The 16,649-nt window shown below is 39.0% G+C and overlaps 3 protein-coding genes across 3 annotated transcripts in view; all 3 read right to left on the minus strand.

Moving 5' to 3' along the window:
* LOC110047855 (glutamate receptor ionotropic, kainate 2-like) overlaps window positions 1–2,544 on the minus strand; it is an 18,141-nt gene extending 15,597 nt beyond the window's left edge. The window contains exons 1-3 of the mRNA XM_089277708.1: window positions 2,355–2,544; window positions 2,075–2,230; window positions 134–403 (exon numbers count right to left, since the gene is read on the minus strand). Coding sequence (XP_089133834.1) covers window positions 134–403; window positions 2,075–2,230; window positions 2,355–2,439 — 511 coding nt within the window. The 5' untranslated portion in view covers window positions 2,440–2,544. The remainder of the gene's footprint in view (window positions 1–133; window positions 404–2,074; window positions 2,231–2,354) is intronic.
* A 2,603-nt stretch (window positions 2,545–5,147) lies between these two features.
* On the minus strand, window positions 5,148–5,606 carry LOC149098394 (uncharacterized). The gene has a single exon (XM_089276684.1). It carries the CDS (start codon window positions 5,604–5,606, stop codon window positions 5,148–5,150), a length of 459 nt encoding a protein of 152 aa, XP_089132810.1.
* A 2,949-nt stretch (window positions 5,607–8,555) lies between these two features.
* Window positions 8,556–16,496, minus strand: LOC110046245 (rab GDP dissociation inhibitor alpha-like). Its single transcript, XM_020751935.2, has 3 exons — window positions 15,408–16,496; window positions 13,412–13,611; window positions 8,556–11,743 (listed from the first exon to the last, which is right to left on the minus strand). Exons 1-3 carry the CDS (start codon window positions 16,396–16,398, stop codon window positions 11,600–11,602), a joined length of 1,335 nt encoding a protein of 444 aa, XP_020607594.2. The 5' UTR covers window positions 16,399–16,496; the 3' UTR covers window positions 8,556–11,599.
* Window positions 16,497–16,649: the final 153 nt, after the last annotated feature.

A 16,649-nucleotide genomic window follows, 5' to 3' on the forward strand; every position in this document is an offset into this window, starting at 1 on the left:
AGGTGCTTAAGCTGTGTAATAAAACCTTTCCCAGACCAAAATAAGTCCACCAAAATGCCTTTTAGGTATTTATCACAATTTTACGCTGTATGATTTTCCATTAATGGTGATTGAAAGCCATACAGTGTCTTACCATAAACCGTGGCTGATGTCAAGATACCCATCCTCTCCCATTTGAAATGTTCAATCAGATCCCTCATGGCGACGTTCATTCTTAAATCAGACGGAGACATGCGCAGTAAGTACTTATAGCGCTCCAAATTGAAATAGAATTCTGGGTCTGTGGCAGAGGCGCTGATCTGAGGAATGTGGAACTTGGAACATAGCGAGTGCATGGCTTTTACAGCCGTTGAAGTCCTGGGACCGATGATTGCTATCACACCCTCGGAGATGAGTTGATTGGCTATATGAAACAAGCAATATACGTTATAATGCAGCCAGGAAAACTGCGCGATTTAAAGGACTGTTTATATGAAGATCATTAGTCCCTGACCGGCGAGTCACTCCCTATACTGAGGTACTCCTTGTGAGAGAAACTTCCATAGAATTCTTTATAAATAGCGGCGAACTAAGAAATCACAAAGTTGACTCAGGGACTAGATTGTTCACAGCCTCTCTATTTACGCACGCGCAAGAAAAAGCGAGCGGAGCGAGCGCGAAGCACGCGGGGGTGGGGGGTGGGGTCAGTCAAGTCTTCCGTTTTGCACTGGCGTCCAGTCCTCTCGCGATTCTAACCGCGAGTACGATCAGATAAAAATACGAGAAAATAAAGGGCTCTGAACAGTCTACTCAGGGACCACTGCAGAGTAGCGCTGGATAGTAAGTCAGCGTATATAATTTTGACTCACAAGACAGGGACAAGTCGGGGCATATACATAATAAACAAGTAGAAAATGCGCGAAACAGGGAACACCAATTTTTCACCCGCTTTTGCCTGGCAATACAAAGGCTCACCTTTAGGGTGACACGGGCGAACTGGTAAGCGTAAGAAACACGCGCGAGAGCTCACGCGAATGCTATCCTGGGCAGGGCAACCTCGAGCCCAGAGCTTACTGGCACTACGGTCAGCGGTTGGATGAAACGACCGCTGCTCAACGACAGCGAAGTTATCATTGTCAACACACCTGATTTTGAGAACTTTGAACCAATTGAGATTTTTTAGATATTTCATATTTAACCATTTTCTTTAATAATAATAATGCGAACGAGATGCATTAATTTGGCACATGCTGAGTGAATGTCGATACAGCTTGCTTTTTTACTATCAGTTGGTTACTCGTTAGGCAAGCCTTTACAAGCAAGAAGCCCTCTCTTCTAACGCGCTATTACAAGGATATGAAAAGCAAAACAGGAATAACTATCAAGAGAAATTAAAGCTACACTCACGCTGCGATCGCCAGTTTAATTCTATCATTACATTTAAATATCACTGAAATAGCGCGGCACATTCAAGATCCTCCGTGAGCTGAATTTAAGCGAACGTTGTCGCTTTCTTACCACCAGCCATGCAGAACCTTCCTATTCAACTTAAATACAATCATCGTCAAAATTTCAAATATTCAAATTGCCGTAAACTCCCACACGCATTCAAATGGATCGTGAGATAAATTCCTGTCAATTAATTGCTTCAATCTTCCTTGTACTTTAAATAATAAAAACATATTAATTCGTACTGATATTTCATTACGAAATTTGAAGTATCTGTTTTATTTTTTAAATCCCTGTGTAAAATTCTTGCCCTAGCCCTGCAGTCAGTGAGCGCGCTTTCAAATGATGGCGTTTTCGCGCTGTGAAATGCCCCGGTATCCAACTTAGTGTGAACCGGCTTCCAATCAACGCAGGCTATGTGGACCTCTCTGATAAACAAATACCAACAAAAATAGATGTCGATGAACGCTTATTTCACTGAACGAGAAAATATCAAGGAAATATAGTAAGAAGTATAAAAATATACTTAGATATGAGAAACTCACTGCAAGATTAGTAAATGGCTTAACGTCAAATTCGATTTTCTCATACAGCTGCATAGCAGATAGAGCCATCTGCAAAGGTGTGAACCTGGTGTTATACTTACCACTATAAATATTCTCAAACGAATTGTCCCGCGCAGCATACTTCACCGAATAATTTAGAGTTATGTTCGAAAGAAAGTTCTGCTTGTTGATGGAGCTTATGGCGAACTTGAAAATTTTCTCATCGAGGTCTGTGCTATTCTTGGAGAAAATAGCGCCTGGAAATGAAACATACTTTTTGTTAGCTCTCGGCTGACAAAGCTACTCAAATGCTGTGTCTTCAGACAGTTAGATTTTAAAACAATTATTTCGAAAGGTTGTTAATAATGCTCACTCGCTTACCCAGTGTCAAAACTTGTCGTCCTTTTGCAGGAAGTAGAAACAGCGCGGTGATAACGAGTAGCACAAGGCCGGCTGTTGAAGACATATTCACCTAACTTGGCGGATCTGAGTGCTCGTAATAAAATCCTCAGTAACTCAGCAGTGTTTATCAGTCATTCTCTGGCGTTCAGTTGATTCGTTTGTTTTAATTTATGTTATATAAACTGTCTTCACGTCGTATGCAAATTTATCTCGCTGTCCCAAGTGGCACGATAAATCAATCAACAGTTCGCGTCCGAGTGAAAATAAAATAAAAACAATTTGTCGGTGATTAATTAACCAAAAAGTATTGTCCGACAACCCTTCTCCTTCACGTAAATGGTGCTCTTTAGAGGCTTTAATATTTTAGCAAAATACATTGAAAATTTTGTGCAACGGTCTCAATACGTCCTGTGTCCCAAGGACTCAAGATTTTCTTGACATCGGTATTCACCTGTCCTTGAAGGCAAATAAGCATCATTACCAAAAAATAGAACACCACACGCATTTGAAAATTAGACACACTCAGTTTGCATAGATTCATTTTTACAATAACTGTACAACATGTCACTGTAAATCTTTTATTGTTAACGACTGGGGGCATTCTAAATGAAAAGATCATTTTTTAGGCCTTGCTTTGATAAGAAACGGTGGAAAGTCGTTTTCGCATGTACCACTCGATATACACAGGTGCTAAGGAACGGTAAACTTTGCGTGAGGTATTCACATACATTATTCACTGAGTGGGTTACATTTGAACATAAATAATTAATTCTACGTCAAGACTTAGGACCGCAAATAGCTACTTTCTAGTCATAGCGGTTTTAAGCTGTCTGTTTTTCTGACAGTTGGCATTGGTCGTAAAGTTTGCTCCGCCATTTAAAATTCATAAGCTATCCCCTGAGTTTTGTTTTCATCAATTCCATCGGCTGTCTACATGTTGAGTTTTAAAAAATTTAACTGATTTCGCTAATTTCACATAATTGCAAACAGTTCGAATGAATCGAAAGCATTTTGTTTTGCTTAGGAACTTTTCAATACGAGATAAGAACTTGGTCGACTTGAATGAAAAACGAAATCTTTGCCAAGCAACTCGGATCTCCCCTTTATGTGCACATGCCCATATGAAAGTGGCTCCATTTGTTTGTTTTTTTTAATTTAGCAGTGTTAAGTACCGACCGGCCAGCCGAAGTCGAATGTCACTACAAATGAACAAAAAGAAAACTAAAATGGATCAGTGAGTGAGGGCAATATTTCTATGTCTCGATCAAGGTCGGTTAATGCGAATTTTTTATTTTCCTTGCGTAGACAAAAAGGCGGCTAAAATGGCAGATTAATTAATAATCAGGCTTTTAGGTCCTAACTTCTGCTTCGCTCGAGGGTACGCTGTGTGTTTTATTTTATTATTTTTTTTGTTTTTGCGGTTCATTTTCGTTTGTTTAAAAATTTGAAAACTAGATCTCAGCTAGAACTTGAAGGCATAGTTGTTAACCAGCTTTAATTATTTCTACGGTTGTAGGCCTTTCGTCTCTGCACTAATCCGTCACGAAAAACGGAACTTTTCAAAAACTCTCTTTAAACTTGAGGAATTTGAAAACGCCAGCTTTGCGTTTTAGTGTGGACGGGAAACCTTTTCGAAAACGAAGCCTTACTGATTTCTACGGTTATAAGCCTTCCGTCTACACTAATCCGTCACGATAAAGGAGCTTTTCGAAAACACGCTGCTCACCGGCTTTGCGTTTTAGTGTGGATGGAAAACATTTTGAAAACGAAGCTTTTCGAAAACAATGACCTCGCGGTAATTATGTAATTTCCAGGACCTAGCTAGTCTCCTTCAAACACACATCCAAAATGACCGGCCGTGATTGTTGCGTTTTCAAATTTCTCTGGCGTAATTTGAACGGAAAACATTTGATGCGTTTTCAGATTTCTTCGGCGTGGTTTGAACGGAAAACATTTGATGCCTTTTCAGAGTAAAAACGCCGTTTTCAGATTTCTTCGGCGTAGTGTGGACGGAAAACATTTGATGCGTTTTCAGAGTGAAAACGCCGTTTTCTATTTTCTCCGGCTATACTTAGTGTGGACGAGCCTAAGTGTACTGCACCTGCTTTGAGAACAAGCCTTCATAATGTGAAATGAGCTCTTGATGGCGTGAAAATACACATCATTACCGTCCCCTCAACTCCCTTAGCCTTGCAGCTTTGAGCATTCTATTTATTTTAATCTAAATTTTAATATTTTATCGGCACCTTTTTCAATTCGTTTACTCCTTATTTTGTTTCATGGAGAGCTCGAACAACGAAAGCCGCGAGCAAGGAAAGCGAAGATACCTGTAAAGCACTAAAGTCTGGTTTCATTTGACTGGCGCTTCCTCTGACTGAAAACACGAGTTATTAGTAGTTGAAAAAAGGTTGACACTTTCCTTCATCAGATGTGAAATGCTTGGACAGTGTGTACTAGTGAGTAACGCAAAAACTCTCCGAAATCGATTGTCTTTGTTGGCTTGATCATGATAATATTCATTTCATGTAATCCATCCAATATTTTCGCTCGCGAGCGATTGGTCTAAACACGATACGTGACTGATATTCCTCAATTTTCAAAACTGCGCATGCTGTAAAACAATATTTGAAGGATAATCAACACAGTAACCTCCATTTGGCGCGAAACTATGCTCGGACATTTGCCCTTGGACATTATCTGTTCCTCAAAGTTCACAGTTTCCCTCAAGCTCTCGGAACATATAATGGGGCAAAGGCCACCAATAAGCACCCTCTAGTCATCACGGTCCTGGGCCAGTCGTTGCAGTTCTCCCCACGTATAGCCATTTCTCCTCATGTCTGCCTCTAGGTCACAGCGCCACGAGTTTCTTGGTCGGCTCCTCTTCCTTTTCCCCTGAGGATTCCAGGTGAGGGCTTGCCTTGTGATGTTAGATGAGGACTTCAAAAGGGTGTGGCCGATCCACTTCCAGCGTCTTTGAAAGATGCCAATTTCTATAGGCTGCTGTCTCGTTCGTTTCCACAGATCTTGGTTGTTCATGATGTCTGGCCAGCGTGTCTTAAGAATCCCTCTGAGGCAGGTGTTAATGAAAGTCTGGATTCTTTTCATAGTGGTGACAGTGGTTCTCCAGGTTTCGGCTCCATAGAGCAATACAGGCTTGACGATGGTGTTAACGATCCTGATTTTAGTGCTGGTGTCGAGAACTGTTTCCTTGCAGGGCAAATACCCGAGCATATTTTCGCGCCAAATGAAGACTATTGTTTATATATAGTACTGAGGATCATGAGGTAACCAAGAAAAAAGTACTTTAAAAATTTTTCTGGTTGTCGGCAAATTTGCAGCTGTTCCTTTTTCCCAGCAGACATGTGACATGTCCCTACCAGAAAATTTGCTCGTAACAACTTACCAGCCAGCAAACATATGGTCACATATCACCCGAAATTCGCCACCAAGCACACTTGGGAGTGTGATATTCAGGGCGATGTCTTCCTCAGTGGGTGGGGAAAAGATGTGGGCTAATGGGTGTGGTTCTGGGGCCGTATTTGTACCTTCAATATTAAGTGTGTGGTGGGAAGATAGAGACGGCAAACACAACCCACAGGAAATACACCAGAAGTTTATGCGAGTGGCCAGGGCTTCCTAGCCAGCAAGATATCCTACGCTTAATTTACATTGTGAAAAATAGACGAGCTCAGCTCTACCATAAACTAATAAAGACGTTTTCCTCAGTTCCAAAGGAGTCTCCTGGTCTGTCCGCTATCCGACAGAGTGACGCGAATTAAGGAACAAGTTCCCACGAGTGCCGGCTGCCAGTCCTGCACAGCTCAGCCAGATTCCTTGCTCTGTTCCGAAACGCATCTTACTGAGACCATTTCTTGCCCAACCGTTTATCCGCTCATCTCGCGAAACAGTTAAAGCTGATTTCTTAAGCATAGCTAGGCATATACTGGTGCATTCGGCAAGAACTCCTCTCGTTATTCCAGACAGATAAAGTTGGACTTTCGAACTCTTGCAGGGACTTGCTAGGCTTAGTCAGTACACCATGACCTCAAGTCTCTCGTCCAGCCCTCCCAATCAGTCAATAAGGTCACTGTATTTTTCACTAAACTCTTGACAGGTTCAGTGGTAATGGTCGTGTTTCTAATGATTAACTGTAAGGTAAAGGCAAAGTCTGCATACGGGTCAAGTGCCACAACAGACAAGTGCTCATCCCAATTTCAGTGGCATGAAGCGACTGGGAGTATTTCTACTCCCCCCTGGATGGGATGCTAGTCCATCGCAGGGTTACCCTCAGCATTAAGTTCGCGGGAACCCATTTATACACCTGGGTGGAGAGAGGCACTCTGAGAGTAAAGTGTCTTGCCCAAGAACACAACAAAATGTCCCCGGCCAGGGCTCGAATCCGGACCACTCGATCCGGAGGCGAGCGCACCAACCGTGACTCTACTTCCAGCTCTGAAACCATCCTTGTTTCAAATCCGGCTGAATTTGACATCAGACTGATGAAAAAACTTCAGACCAAAAAGCCTCACAAGTAAACCATAACAAAATTTTAAAAAAAAACTGACAAAACTCGTTTCTCAATAGTTTAATGAAGCATCAGTACCTAATATGAACAAGAAATAATTTAAAGACACATGTACTCTATCATAGCGTCCGCGGCTCTGCCGCTGAAACATAACACTCGCGCGACAAATCCCACCAGCCATGCAGTGGTACACATTTGACCGCAAGGCCTGGGGATGAGCTCTCCAATAACACCCGAACCCTGAAGTTCAAAGCCTTATTTCCCCGGCCATCAATAATGATTACGACGGCCAATCACAACCCACAGACGTAACTTAAACCCATTGAAGTTATTAAACTGCAGTTTCCTTGCAAGGTCCTGAGGGTCGCTATGATGATTGACGGCAGCGAAAAACAAAACCGCTGATTGAGCAGAGTTCGTGCGTTATTGAAAGGTGCGATAAATAAGGGGAGGCGGAGAGGAAAGGATAAACAAAGCCCATAATAATCTTTCCCTTCCTCTCCTGTGCCCATCTCATGTAATAGTAATAGGCAACTTGCTAAATAAGTAAGTAAATAAATAAATAAATAAATAAATATATATATATATATATATATATATATATATATATATATATATATATATATATATATATATATATATATATTAGGTAAGCTATATGAATGCGTGTGTAAATAAGAATTTATACTACGAGTGATATTTGAAATTCTCTCAAAATTCACAAGCCTTTTCGTGAGTGCAATTTGAAAGAGTAATATAGACCCTCAATTGCTCAAGCTTTGGTGAAATTAATCATTATTTGACAAAAATAAATATTAAAAGAAAGTTATGAATGTGCCTGCATTATTTGCACTGCAAATAAATTAAAGTTACAATAAATTGGCCTGCTCTAAGCCAATCACAATGAAGTATTTTTGTCGCAAAATACTGTATGTTATGGCAACGCAGATGAAATGCTTGGACCACTGCTATGTAAACCTGCCTACATAACTTCTAATCTGCATCACATTGATTTAATACAATTAAATTATTCTACTTTGAGTTAACTCTTTATTTGAAACAACTATCATTATAAAAACTTTTCAATTTCCATTTGAAATTGTTTCAAGGTTGAAATGTTTTTCAATGCAAAATTCTGTCAGTTCCATTGTGAATTCCTCAGGAGTCAAACCAAAACACAAACTACATGTAGCAGCCTGCAGTGCAGGCATATCGCTTTGCAAAATGTTTGAATGCCAAGGAATACAGAATAATTAACACTGAACTGACATACTGGGAACTTTCTATTCAACCAAAAATACCACAACTTTGGAAATGGGGGCAGTCATGGCACAGAAATTTTTAGAAAATTTCCAGTAAACTCGAAAATTGTTAACTTTATGAAGTGCAAACCCTGGAAATCAAATTGAACAGAAATTCCAGGTAAGAAAGTTTTGGAAATTAGGTTGTCCTTTATTCAGGAAATTGTGGAAAATGCTCTGCCATTCACCACTGGAAATTTCGGAAAATGCAAACCAAAATTTTTGGTCAAATGGAGAGCTCCCATGGATTGTGTTTCCTAGTTTTAAATACTTCTTGAAAAAGAGTTGGATTTTAACACTTTTTTACCTCAGCACAATCCTGAAAGGAATTATTAATAACTTATAAATAAATCATTATTTTTTGCTCGCAAATGAGGGGTGAATGTTTCAGGTATATCAATAAAATCAAAATAAATATATTTATGCACAGTACTCCATGTTTTGTTTTAAATATTTCAATGCTTTTCATCTTCCTTGTTCATGATAATAATCGTATTATGAACCATTGTAGTCAGTATAAGAGTGTTTTCATTGTCACGCAATTAGAAAATATAATCAAAAACCATTCAGAGGACAAAGTCAAGAAATTGTGATATTATAGAAGATAAATAAAAAAGAAAGTTCTGAGGTTAAGGTGTGTGCATTGTCCCAAAGTTTAGATATTAGTCAAAATGTTACGCACAAATTTACTGAGCCTAGTATGGAGCAGCCATGTGCGTGTTCCTGTGTGGTACACCAATACGGCGGCCAGAAAATAGTGTCAACATCTGGAACTTACTTTGGTTATCTAGGACACTGATTATCTGCATTGAACAAAGAAGCAATCCTATAAGCACTTTTCCAAATACTATAATGTCTTAAATGGCTAAAAATCAAGAGATAAATACATATTTTTCGACAAACGTGATCGTAGCTTTATGCAGCTTTATGTCATGGCAATGAAATTCAAAATGCGCTAGTTTCCAAACGAAGAATGCTATTGAGCTGGAAAGCTGTAAACAGACATAAATTTAGTACCTCTTATGCCTGATGAGGATAAAAACTTTGCTGGTACTAATTAGTTTTGGATTTAAGAATTTGATGACATCACATGAAAACGCTCTATTCTGGGTCATCAGTGCATGATTTCCCATCACAGGTCTTTAATAATATATATTTTACTGCACTGAGCAATTATATGAGCCACTTGTTGCCCTTTCTAGTTTCATGCATGCTCAATGGTAATGATGTCAAAACCGATGCAGCCTATACATGTATCAAGAAATGTATGAAAAATAATCTCGTCTGGGGTTTCTCTATGTTGAGGTGACCATTCTATTCGGGACAACTTTTCTCCACATAAATTCTCCCCAAGTCAAAGCTATTTATTTAGCAATAGAAGAAAATAAAACATTAAATAATGAATAAATGTTAATTACATTAACATTACTATTACAAATATTTAATAATACTTCAAGCCTTAAACAACTGCTTTTAAAATACTCCTAGTAATATATTTATTTCTGAACAAATAAATATTAAATAAAAAATATTATAAATAATAATTAAACTAAATTTTAGTCTACATTAGAATTGCAATATTTTTATATACGAAAAGGTTTCTTCATTATCAATGACAAAACCTTTTCAACTTGATAAAATAATTATATAATTTGCTTTTAAATGGGATTTTTTAAGTGCAGTTCACCAATATGTAATATTAAATTATCATTTACTTTTCAAGATATTCCCAAGGCTGTGATCTAAGAAAAATTACGAGGTGCTCAAAGGTTCCTAACCATGAAATTCTGGGTGCCCAGCACTTTATAATTAAAAGGCTTAATGTGAAAAAAGTAACTTTTTCCAGTTACCCAAAGTTAGCTGTCTGTGGCAACTGGGTGCTTTTAGAACACAGCCCTGTTCCTCAAAGAAATTCTAGCCTGTTGGTACAGCCAAGCTAATAATAACGTTGTTTCCCCTTGAAATAAATCTGATAATAGACTGAATCATCTTGCATCATAATAGACTGCAACAGCAGGAATTATTGGCAATCTTCAGACACTTGTTTTGGAAGAGGTTTTAAATTGAGAATTCTATTGAAATTTGACACCAGATAATTCAGCTGCCCTGATTAGAATCAAGCACGCCCAAGAACATTCGTGACCACACAATAAGCACTGTGTAAATGCTCTTTGCATGACCATGTCACATGATCTTGTCAATCATATAAAAAATGGTTGTGGTAGTTCAAATAGATACCAGGGATAGAAAATGCGTGATCAACTAAGTAACTAAAGATCTCATATTTCAAGGCCACTGACGTTCAAGTGTAAGATGTTATGGCTATCTAACAGACTAAAGGTCTAAAAAAATTCACCAGTTACATGTTGACTTGTAAGTAAAAACATTGCTGGATGGTGAGCTTTGCCATCAAACATACTCAAATTATTTTTTGTTTAAAATTGTCAAACTAAAACTGTTCTAAAATCTTGCCTGTCAGTAACCTCAAAATTGGAAATCTTACTATTACTTACTTACTAATTTCATCATGTTCTTTCCATTTCTGGTGCATATATTTCGCATTACAACCATTTTTTATGATTGACACGGTCAGGTGATGCAGTCATGCAAAGGGCCTACTGCTGCTTAGCTTAACATGAAAGAAATGCCACACAACACATTGTGTATTGAAATGATAGGTCTTCTGACCTTGCAGAGATTATTTGTTAAGCCCACATGCTTTGGAGGCTAGGTTACACTGGAGTTAGCTGTTCATGGTGTGCTCTTGTATCCCTGTTGTGTTCAATACAGCTTGGAGAACTTTATCTGAATTGTGTTGTTTAGTTGTTTGAACTACTCCTGCAACCAACTCAACTTAACATGAGTGGTTTTCAATTAAGTGTCATAAAAGTAAAACCACACCAGTTACTTACCAGTTGACTACACAGTGAATCTCAAACTCTAGTAAAACCAAAACCAATGAAAGTAATTATCTGATTACTTTTGACACTCAATTGAAGACTGCTCTATTTAATTAGCATTTAGACTAGTTACAACAATGGTTAATTAGTGCTTTGCCTGGCATTGACATTCATTAGTACTAATATTATTAAATAATAAAATGTAACGATCACAAAGAAGCATTTTCATATAAGACTATTTTTAAATGGTTGACTAACCCTCAACATACCAAGCTGTAATTCTTTCCAACTTCAGCAGTGAATCAACAAAACAATTGGGAAACAGTGCTTTACAAATGTTCATTACTTAAATTTGGGGAATCACTTTTGAATTCTGAGTAAGTGTTGTCTGTGTGCATGGGTTTATAAACATGCTTACTGCAAATAATCCCAGTACTTACAGTCATTACATTTAATAATTTATAAGCTACAATTACTAATAATTATTTGTATTTTATGTTACGATTCTTCAACATCTACCTCTGCAAGAGATATTGCACTTAGGTCAAACTTTTCTCCTGTGATCCTCTCATACATGCTCATGATGTCCTCACAGACTGTCTCAAAATGTGTGGTGGCGTCATACGACTTGGAAATGAATATCTGTAGTAACAGTGAAAACAAGCCTATGTTAACATACCACACTGAAAAAATTCTCCTTTAACAGACTTGTGAGCCAAGACTCTCACTAACTAGTCTTTAACAACTGCATCACTAAAATAGAAGTTGGGTGCCTGCGATATCCAGGAGCTTCCACTATTGGGAGCCAGCTCCTAGATAGAGACCACCCCGTGGCTGGCATGAGCCCCCATGCGGAAGGGGAGACAGGCCCCGTCACAATGAATTAACAGTAGAAAGAGGGAGGGAAGGGAGGGGGAATGCTTGAAGATGTGCTCCCATGCAAAACAACGCTCACTGTAAACGCTATCACTGTGAGGGCTGCCAGCATGTCTCAGTCCAGGAGCACATGGAATCCTGGTGCATGCACATATCAAAAACACCAGTGACAACCACGGGAATGCAGGCACTCTCGGTTGTTAACTCCACTAAATTGCATTTAACTGCATTTAATAAGACAAATTTAAAGGTCCTTGTCCACAAGCTAGTCTAAAAGGTGACCTCGACAATGCCCTGTCTCTCTCTTGATATCTTTAATCTTGTAGTCTGCATTGTGCCAAGTGAGTAAGTAAGTAAACTGAGTAGGATGAGACTACTTTCCAGCAATACATTTGCCGGTACCCATATGCACCTGGTTGGAAAGAGACCATGTTCAGCCAAATTATCTGAAGTTTAGGGCTTATCGTGAATTTAAAAAAAAAAAAAAAACAGAATAATATCTAACTAAAAACATTGCGACCTTGACGTAGTAATGCTAGGTAATGTCAACACAACTGTCAGGGCTTCTTTGAAAAAGCTGGATGAGAAACAATCTTGAAGTACAGTGTACCGGCAGGCGTCAGAATTTCAAGACACATGTACATGTAGCCGTACATGTATCTGAAGGTCGTCACAGAGTTCAGACCCGGACTCATCAGTCTAAGGGTCAGCTTCCCGCCACTATATCACTCCTCAGGTGTACAAGTACTGTACACGTATCCAAGGAGAAAGAAGTGAGAAAATCATTTACCCAATCCTTGGTACATGTACATGCTCTCAGAGATGCTAACTTGATCCTAAAAAAATGTTGCTAAGAGTATCAAATGTCAAATCAACCACGGAAGTGCATCAAATATTCCAAAATTTTCCTCAAGAAAATGCCAAAAATCGGCCATTATAAGTTTGAAAAATGTTCAGTAAGCACACAGTCCTTTGTATCCAGGAAGTTAAGAGACATACACAATCTTGACCTGAGGGTTCAGTCTGTATTGAAGAGACTCAGGGACTATTCAGGAGAGTTGGCATACTGTAATGATTTGATTTAGTGCTCTCCTTCCAATAAGCGCCCCCTTTCAATTAAGCGCCCCTCTTCGAATGGGTATTTATTAAAAAGCTCCCCTACTTGTATTCCAATAAGAGCCCCTATTCTAAAAAAAATGTTCCTTTTCTAAGATAATAATTATAATTTTACAGTACCATCAGAGTACTTATCAGCAGCGGTTCATACCATATTAAAGTTTTATTTTGAACATTCGGTTGTTTCTCAAAAAAGAAATAAGCGGTCTGTCTCAAATAGGAGCCCTCCTTTGAGGCACCAAAAGCAAATACATGTAAGTGCCCTGGGCACTAAATCGATTCATTATGGTGTACAGTGTAGATGTACTGTGCACTAACATTGCTCTCTTTGCCATCATCCTGTGGTTGAAACTGCTCACTGACCCACACAAACTTTTTGTCAATCTTGCCAAGCAGCTGCAACCCAGGTCCCAGCTCTGCCTCAGGATCATCTGTCTCCACTGTAGTACTGACAATAGCCAGGTATCTGCCTTTGACGGTGACAGCATTGGTGTGCGACATGCAACACACGTAGATATCTTAAAATGGAAACACAACCAAATCAACCAATATAATTATAAATTATTATCCAACTGCAGCAAATACCGTGCAAATAACAGTACAAACATACAGCGATATTGTTCAGTTATTTGTACAGTAGAAAACCTGTTTGCCATACAGGTTGGCACGTGCACGCAAAACTATCACACTTTCCTTCTTTTCAGTGATAAATTTATTGACTACAGCAGTTGGATAATAAATCTCTTATTAGATGTTGTGGTGTGTAATATCGCTTTATATTTTTACTTGCTGTTTGTATTTTGACTCGCCTATGGGCTCATTTAAAATACGGCACAACTCGTAAAAATATGCAGCGACACTACACACCAAAACATCTAATAAGATATATATATCATCAAAATATATTGCACAGACTGTATAGTTTAGAGAACATAGCTAGTCAATCCATACAATTTGCCCCTCAAGGGAAGAAAACACTACTTTGAAATAGCAGTGGTCCCTGCAGAAGGGAATGGAATTTCCTGGGGTGTGGGGGAGGGGTTCTCTAAGACCAAAACATTCAAAGAAATATACGAAGCTCAACTGGAATTTCCTGGGGGGGGGGGGGTCTTGGAAAAATCTTTTCCATGGGAGAGGTATGGATATTTTCTGGAACTACACATTATTAGTAAAGTAAACACATAATCCTGTATATTGATGGCCAGACCTAAAAGGGAGCACCCTGAAAATGAAGTTAATTATTGAACAAGATTTAAGTGTGTTGTTTTTGTTGGAGCAGGTGGCCGGTAGTTCTCTTTTCTAAAGAATCAGACTTCACTAAGTGTTATCACAGCAGAGTAGCCAGGCAAGATCATGATGTAGATAGTGACTTTCCCTTGCAACTGAATTTTTTGGATGACATTAACCCTGGTTTCATTTTTGTTGGAACAATAATTATTTCAACAATTTATTTTCAAAATGACAATATTTTAACTCTAATTTGGAGGCTAAATTAAACGGGATTGGTTTTGGCTAACTGACAGAAAAAATTCAGAATTTGGTGTGTTCAAAATGACTGAGTTTGAAACGGCTGATAGTGTGTGAATGAAAACCAGATCCACAGTAAAAAAGAGAATGCTCTGAAAGCAGTTAAAACTAAAAACTAAAAAATAACTGAAGTTTTGGTCTGACATTAAAGAAGGAGCATCACTCAAAGACATGTTTACAACTGTAATTCCAGCACTGAGGTAGTTAGGTCACGCAGTAGAATACAAGGACTTTGATTTTTAAATGAACAGGCAACAACGGGAATGTATCAAGATCGTGTTTACTCTTTAGCAAACAGGTGCTTGTATCTTATCAATATTCAGATCATGCTTAGTCACCAAAGAAGAGACACTGAATTTGATTTTCAAGGAAAAGCAAAGAAAAATGTTTTAATTCTGCAAAAAAGATCCGATCTTTCTTCGAGAAATGGCGGTGTCTTCTGTAAAGTGAATGTTTATGAAAACAGGATAATTGACAATCAATCAAGAGGACTACATTAAATTTTCTTTGTGTACTCATGCAAGCAATCGTATTTGATCTTCATGTTTAGCAACAAGAAGGACAGCTGTTTGACCGTATTTACTTGATATGTACCCCGATTACGATGACACAGAGCAAGAATGTTACAAAACTCAGTTCACCACTCTTTAAATCATGGGTATTAGGTCTGATCGGATGAGAAGCGTTTTGAAGTGTAGATCGATATATTCACAAGCCTGTAGATTACCTGCAATTGAAACGCGACAAACTAAATTAAGTAGAAGACATCTGTTATGATCAAACTTACCCGACTTTCGGTTGACTTGATTTTGAGGGATAATCAGCTGGCAGGATTTGGAGTCACTAGTATTTGGAATCGGGTGGGAAAGAATGCATATACATCGAACGACTTGACCAATTTTTTTCACCCTCTCGGGAAAATACGACGGGTCAGCGATGACAGCCTTTGTTTTGGCAATCTCTCCTTCCGATTTCACTCCACAAACTGCACCGTTTTCCATGAGGATTTCATCTGTGGGTTTGTTCAGCATGTAGATCCCTCCGTACACGGCTGACAATCTGGCAAATCCCTGAGGCAACTCACCGAGGCCATACAGAGGATACAAATAGGGGCATTTACCGTAGCGAGATAAGGAATCATAATAGAGTTTTATACGTCGTAAAGGCTTCTCGCAAGGCTGTGTCATATACTCATCATCCAAGTACAAAGCGATGGCGTGTCCTGTGAAATCCTGCGTGTTCTTATCAAGGCCGAACTTCGTGTACACATCTTTCATAGTGGATGTCTTCGGGTTGATGTCCTCCCATGTCGTTGGATCGTCGCAGCTGTACTTGAGCACAAACAATAGGAATGCTCGAAAACGTCGCTTCTCAAAAATTCCCATCAGACTAGACGTCAAGGCTTCCTTTTCGTCGGCAGGAACTTTGTATATGGAGCCTCCGCGATAGACAAAGCTTCCCTCGATCTGTTTGAACTGCATGTACCGTGTTACACCAGTATGGACTAGCAACTTGACAAGCGCTCCATCCGCCATCAAAAACTTGGGAACTAAATCAATATTCCAGTCACGGCCATTACCAAACGAGTCGTCCGGTTCTTTAGTTTCGTTGAATTTTTCGTAGAGCTTTTCAAGCGGGTGCATCGAAGTGCTCTCACCTCCATAGAAATCGTTCCGATCCATGTGGAGAACTTTTTTGCCGCCAACCGACAAAACGCCGCTCAGAATACATTCTTTCAGTCCAGTACCGAGGATAACATAATCGTATTCTTTATCCATGATAATACCTGTGGAATTGACCAAAAGGGAAAGAAATCAATGCGATATTCTGTCTAAGACATAGAATGAATGGGTGTTCCACCGGCTAAAATGAAGTTGTTGACAAATTTTCTTCGGTTCTTACACCAATTTCTATTGGGCGATGAAACTAGTAGCCAATCATAGCTCGGTTTAGAAGTTTAGAGGCTCACAAATTGAGCGCGTGACCGCTGAAAAGCATATAGTTTGGCTCATATAAGATAGTTATATGT

The sequence above is a fragment of the Orbicella faveolata genome, unplaced genomic scaffold (assembly GCF_042242905.1).
Source record: "Orbicella faveolata isolate gen_17 unplaced genomic scaffold, um_ofav_v1 contig_46, whole genome shotgun sequence".
Classification (NCBI taxonomy): Eukaryota; Metazoa; Cnidaria; class Anthozoa; order Scleractinia; family Merulinidae; genus Orbicella; species Orbicella faveolata.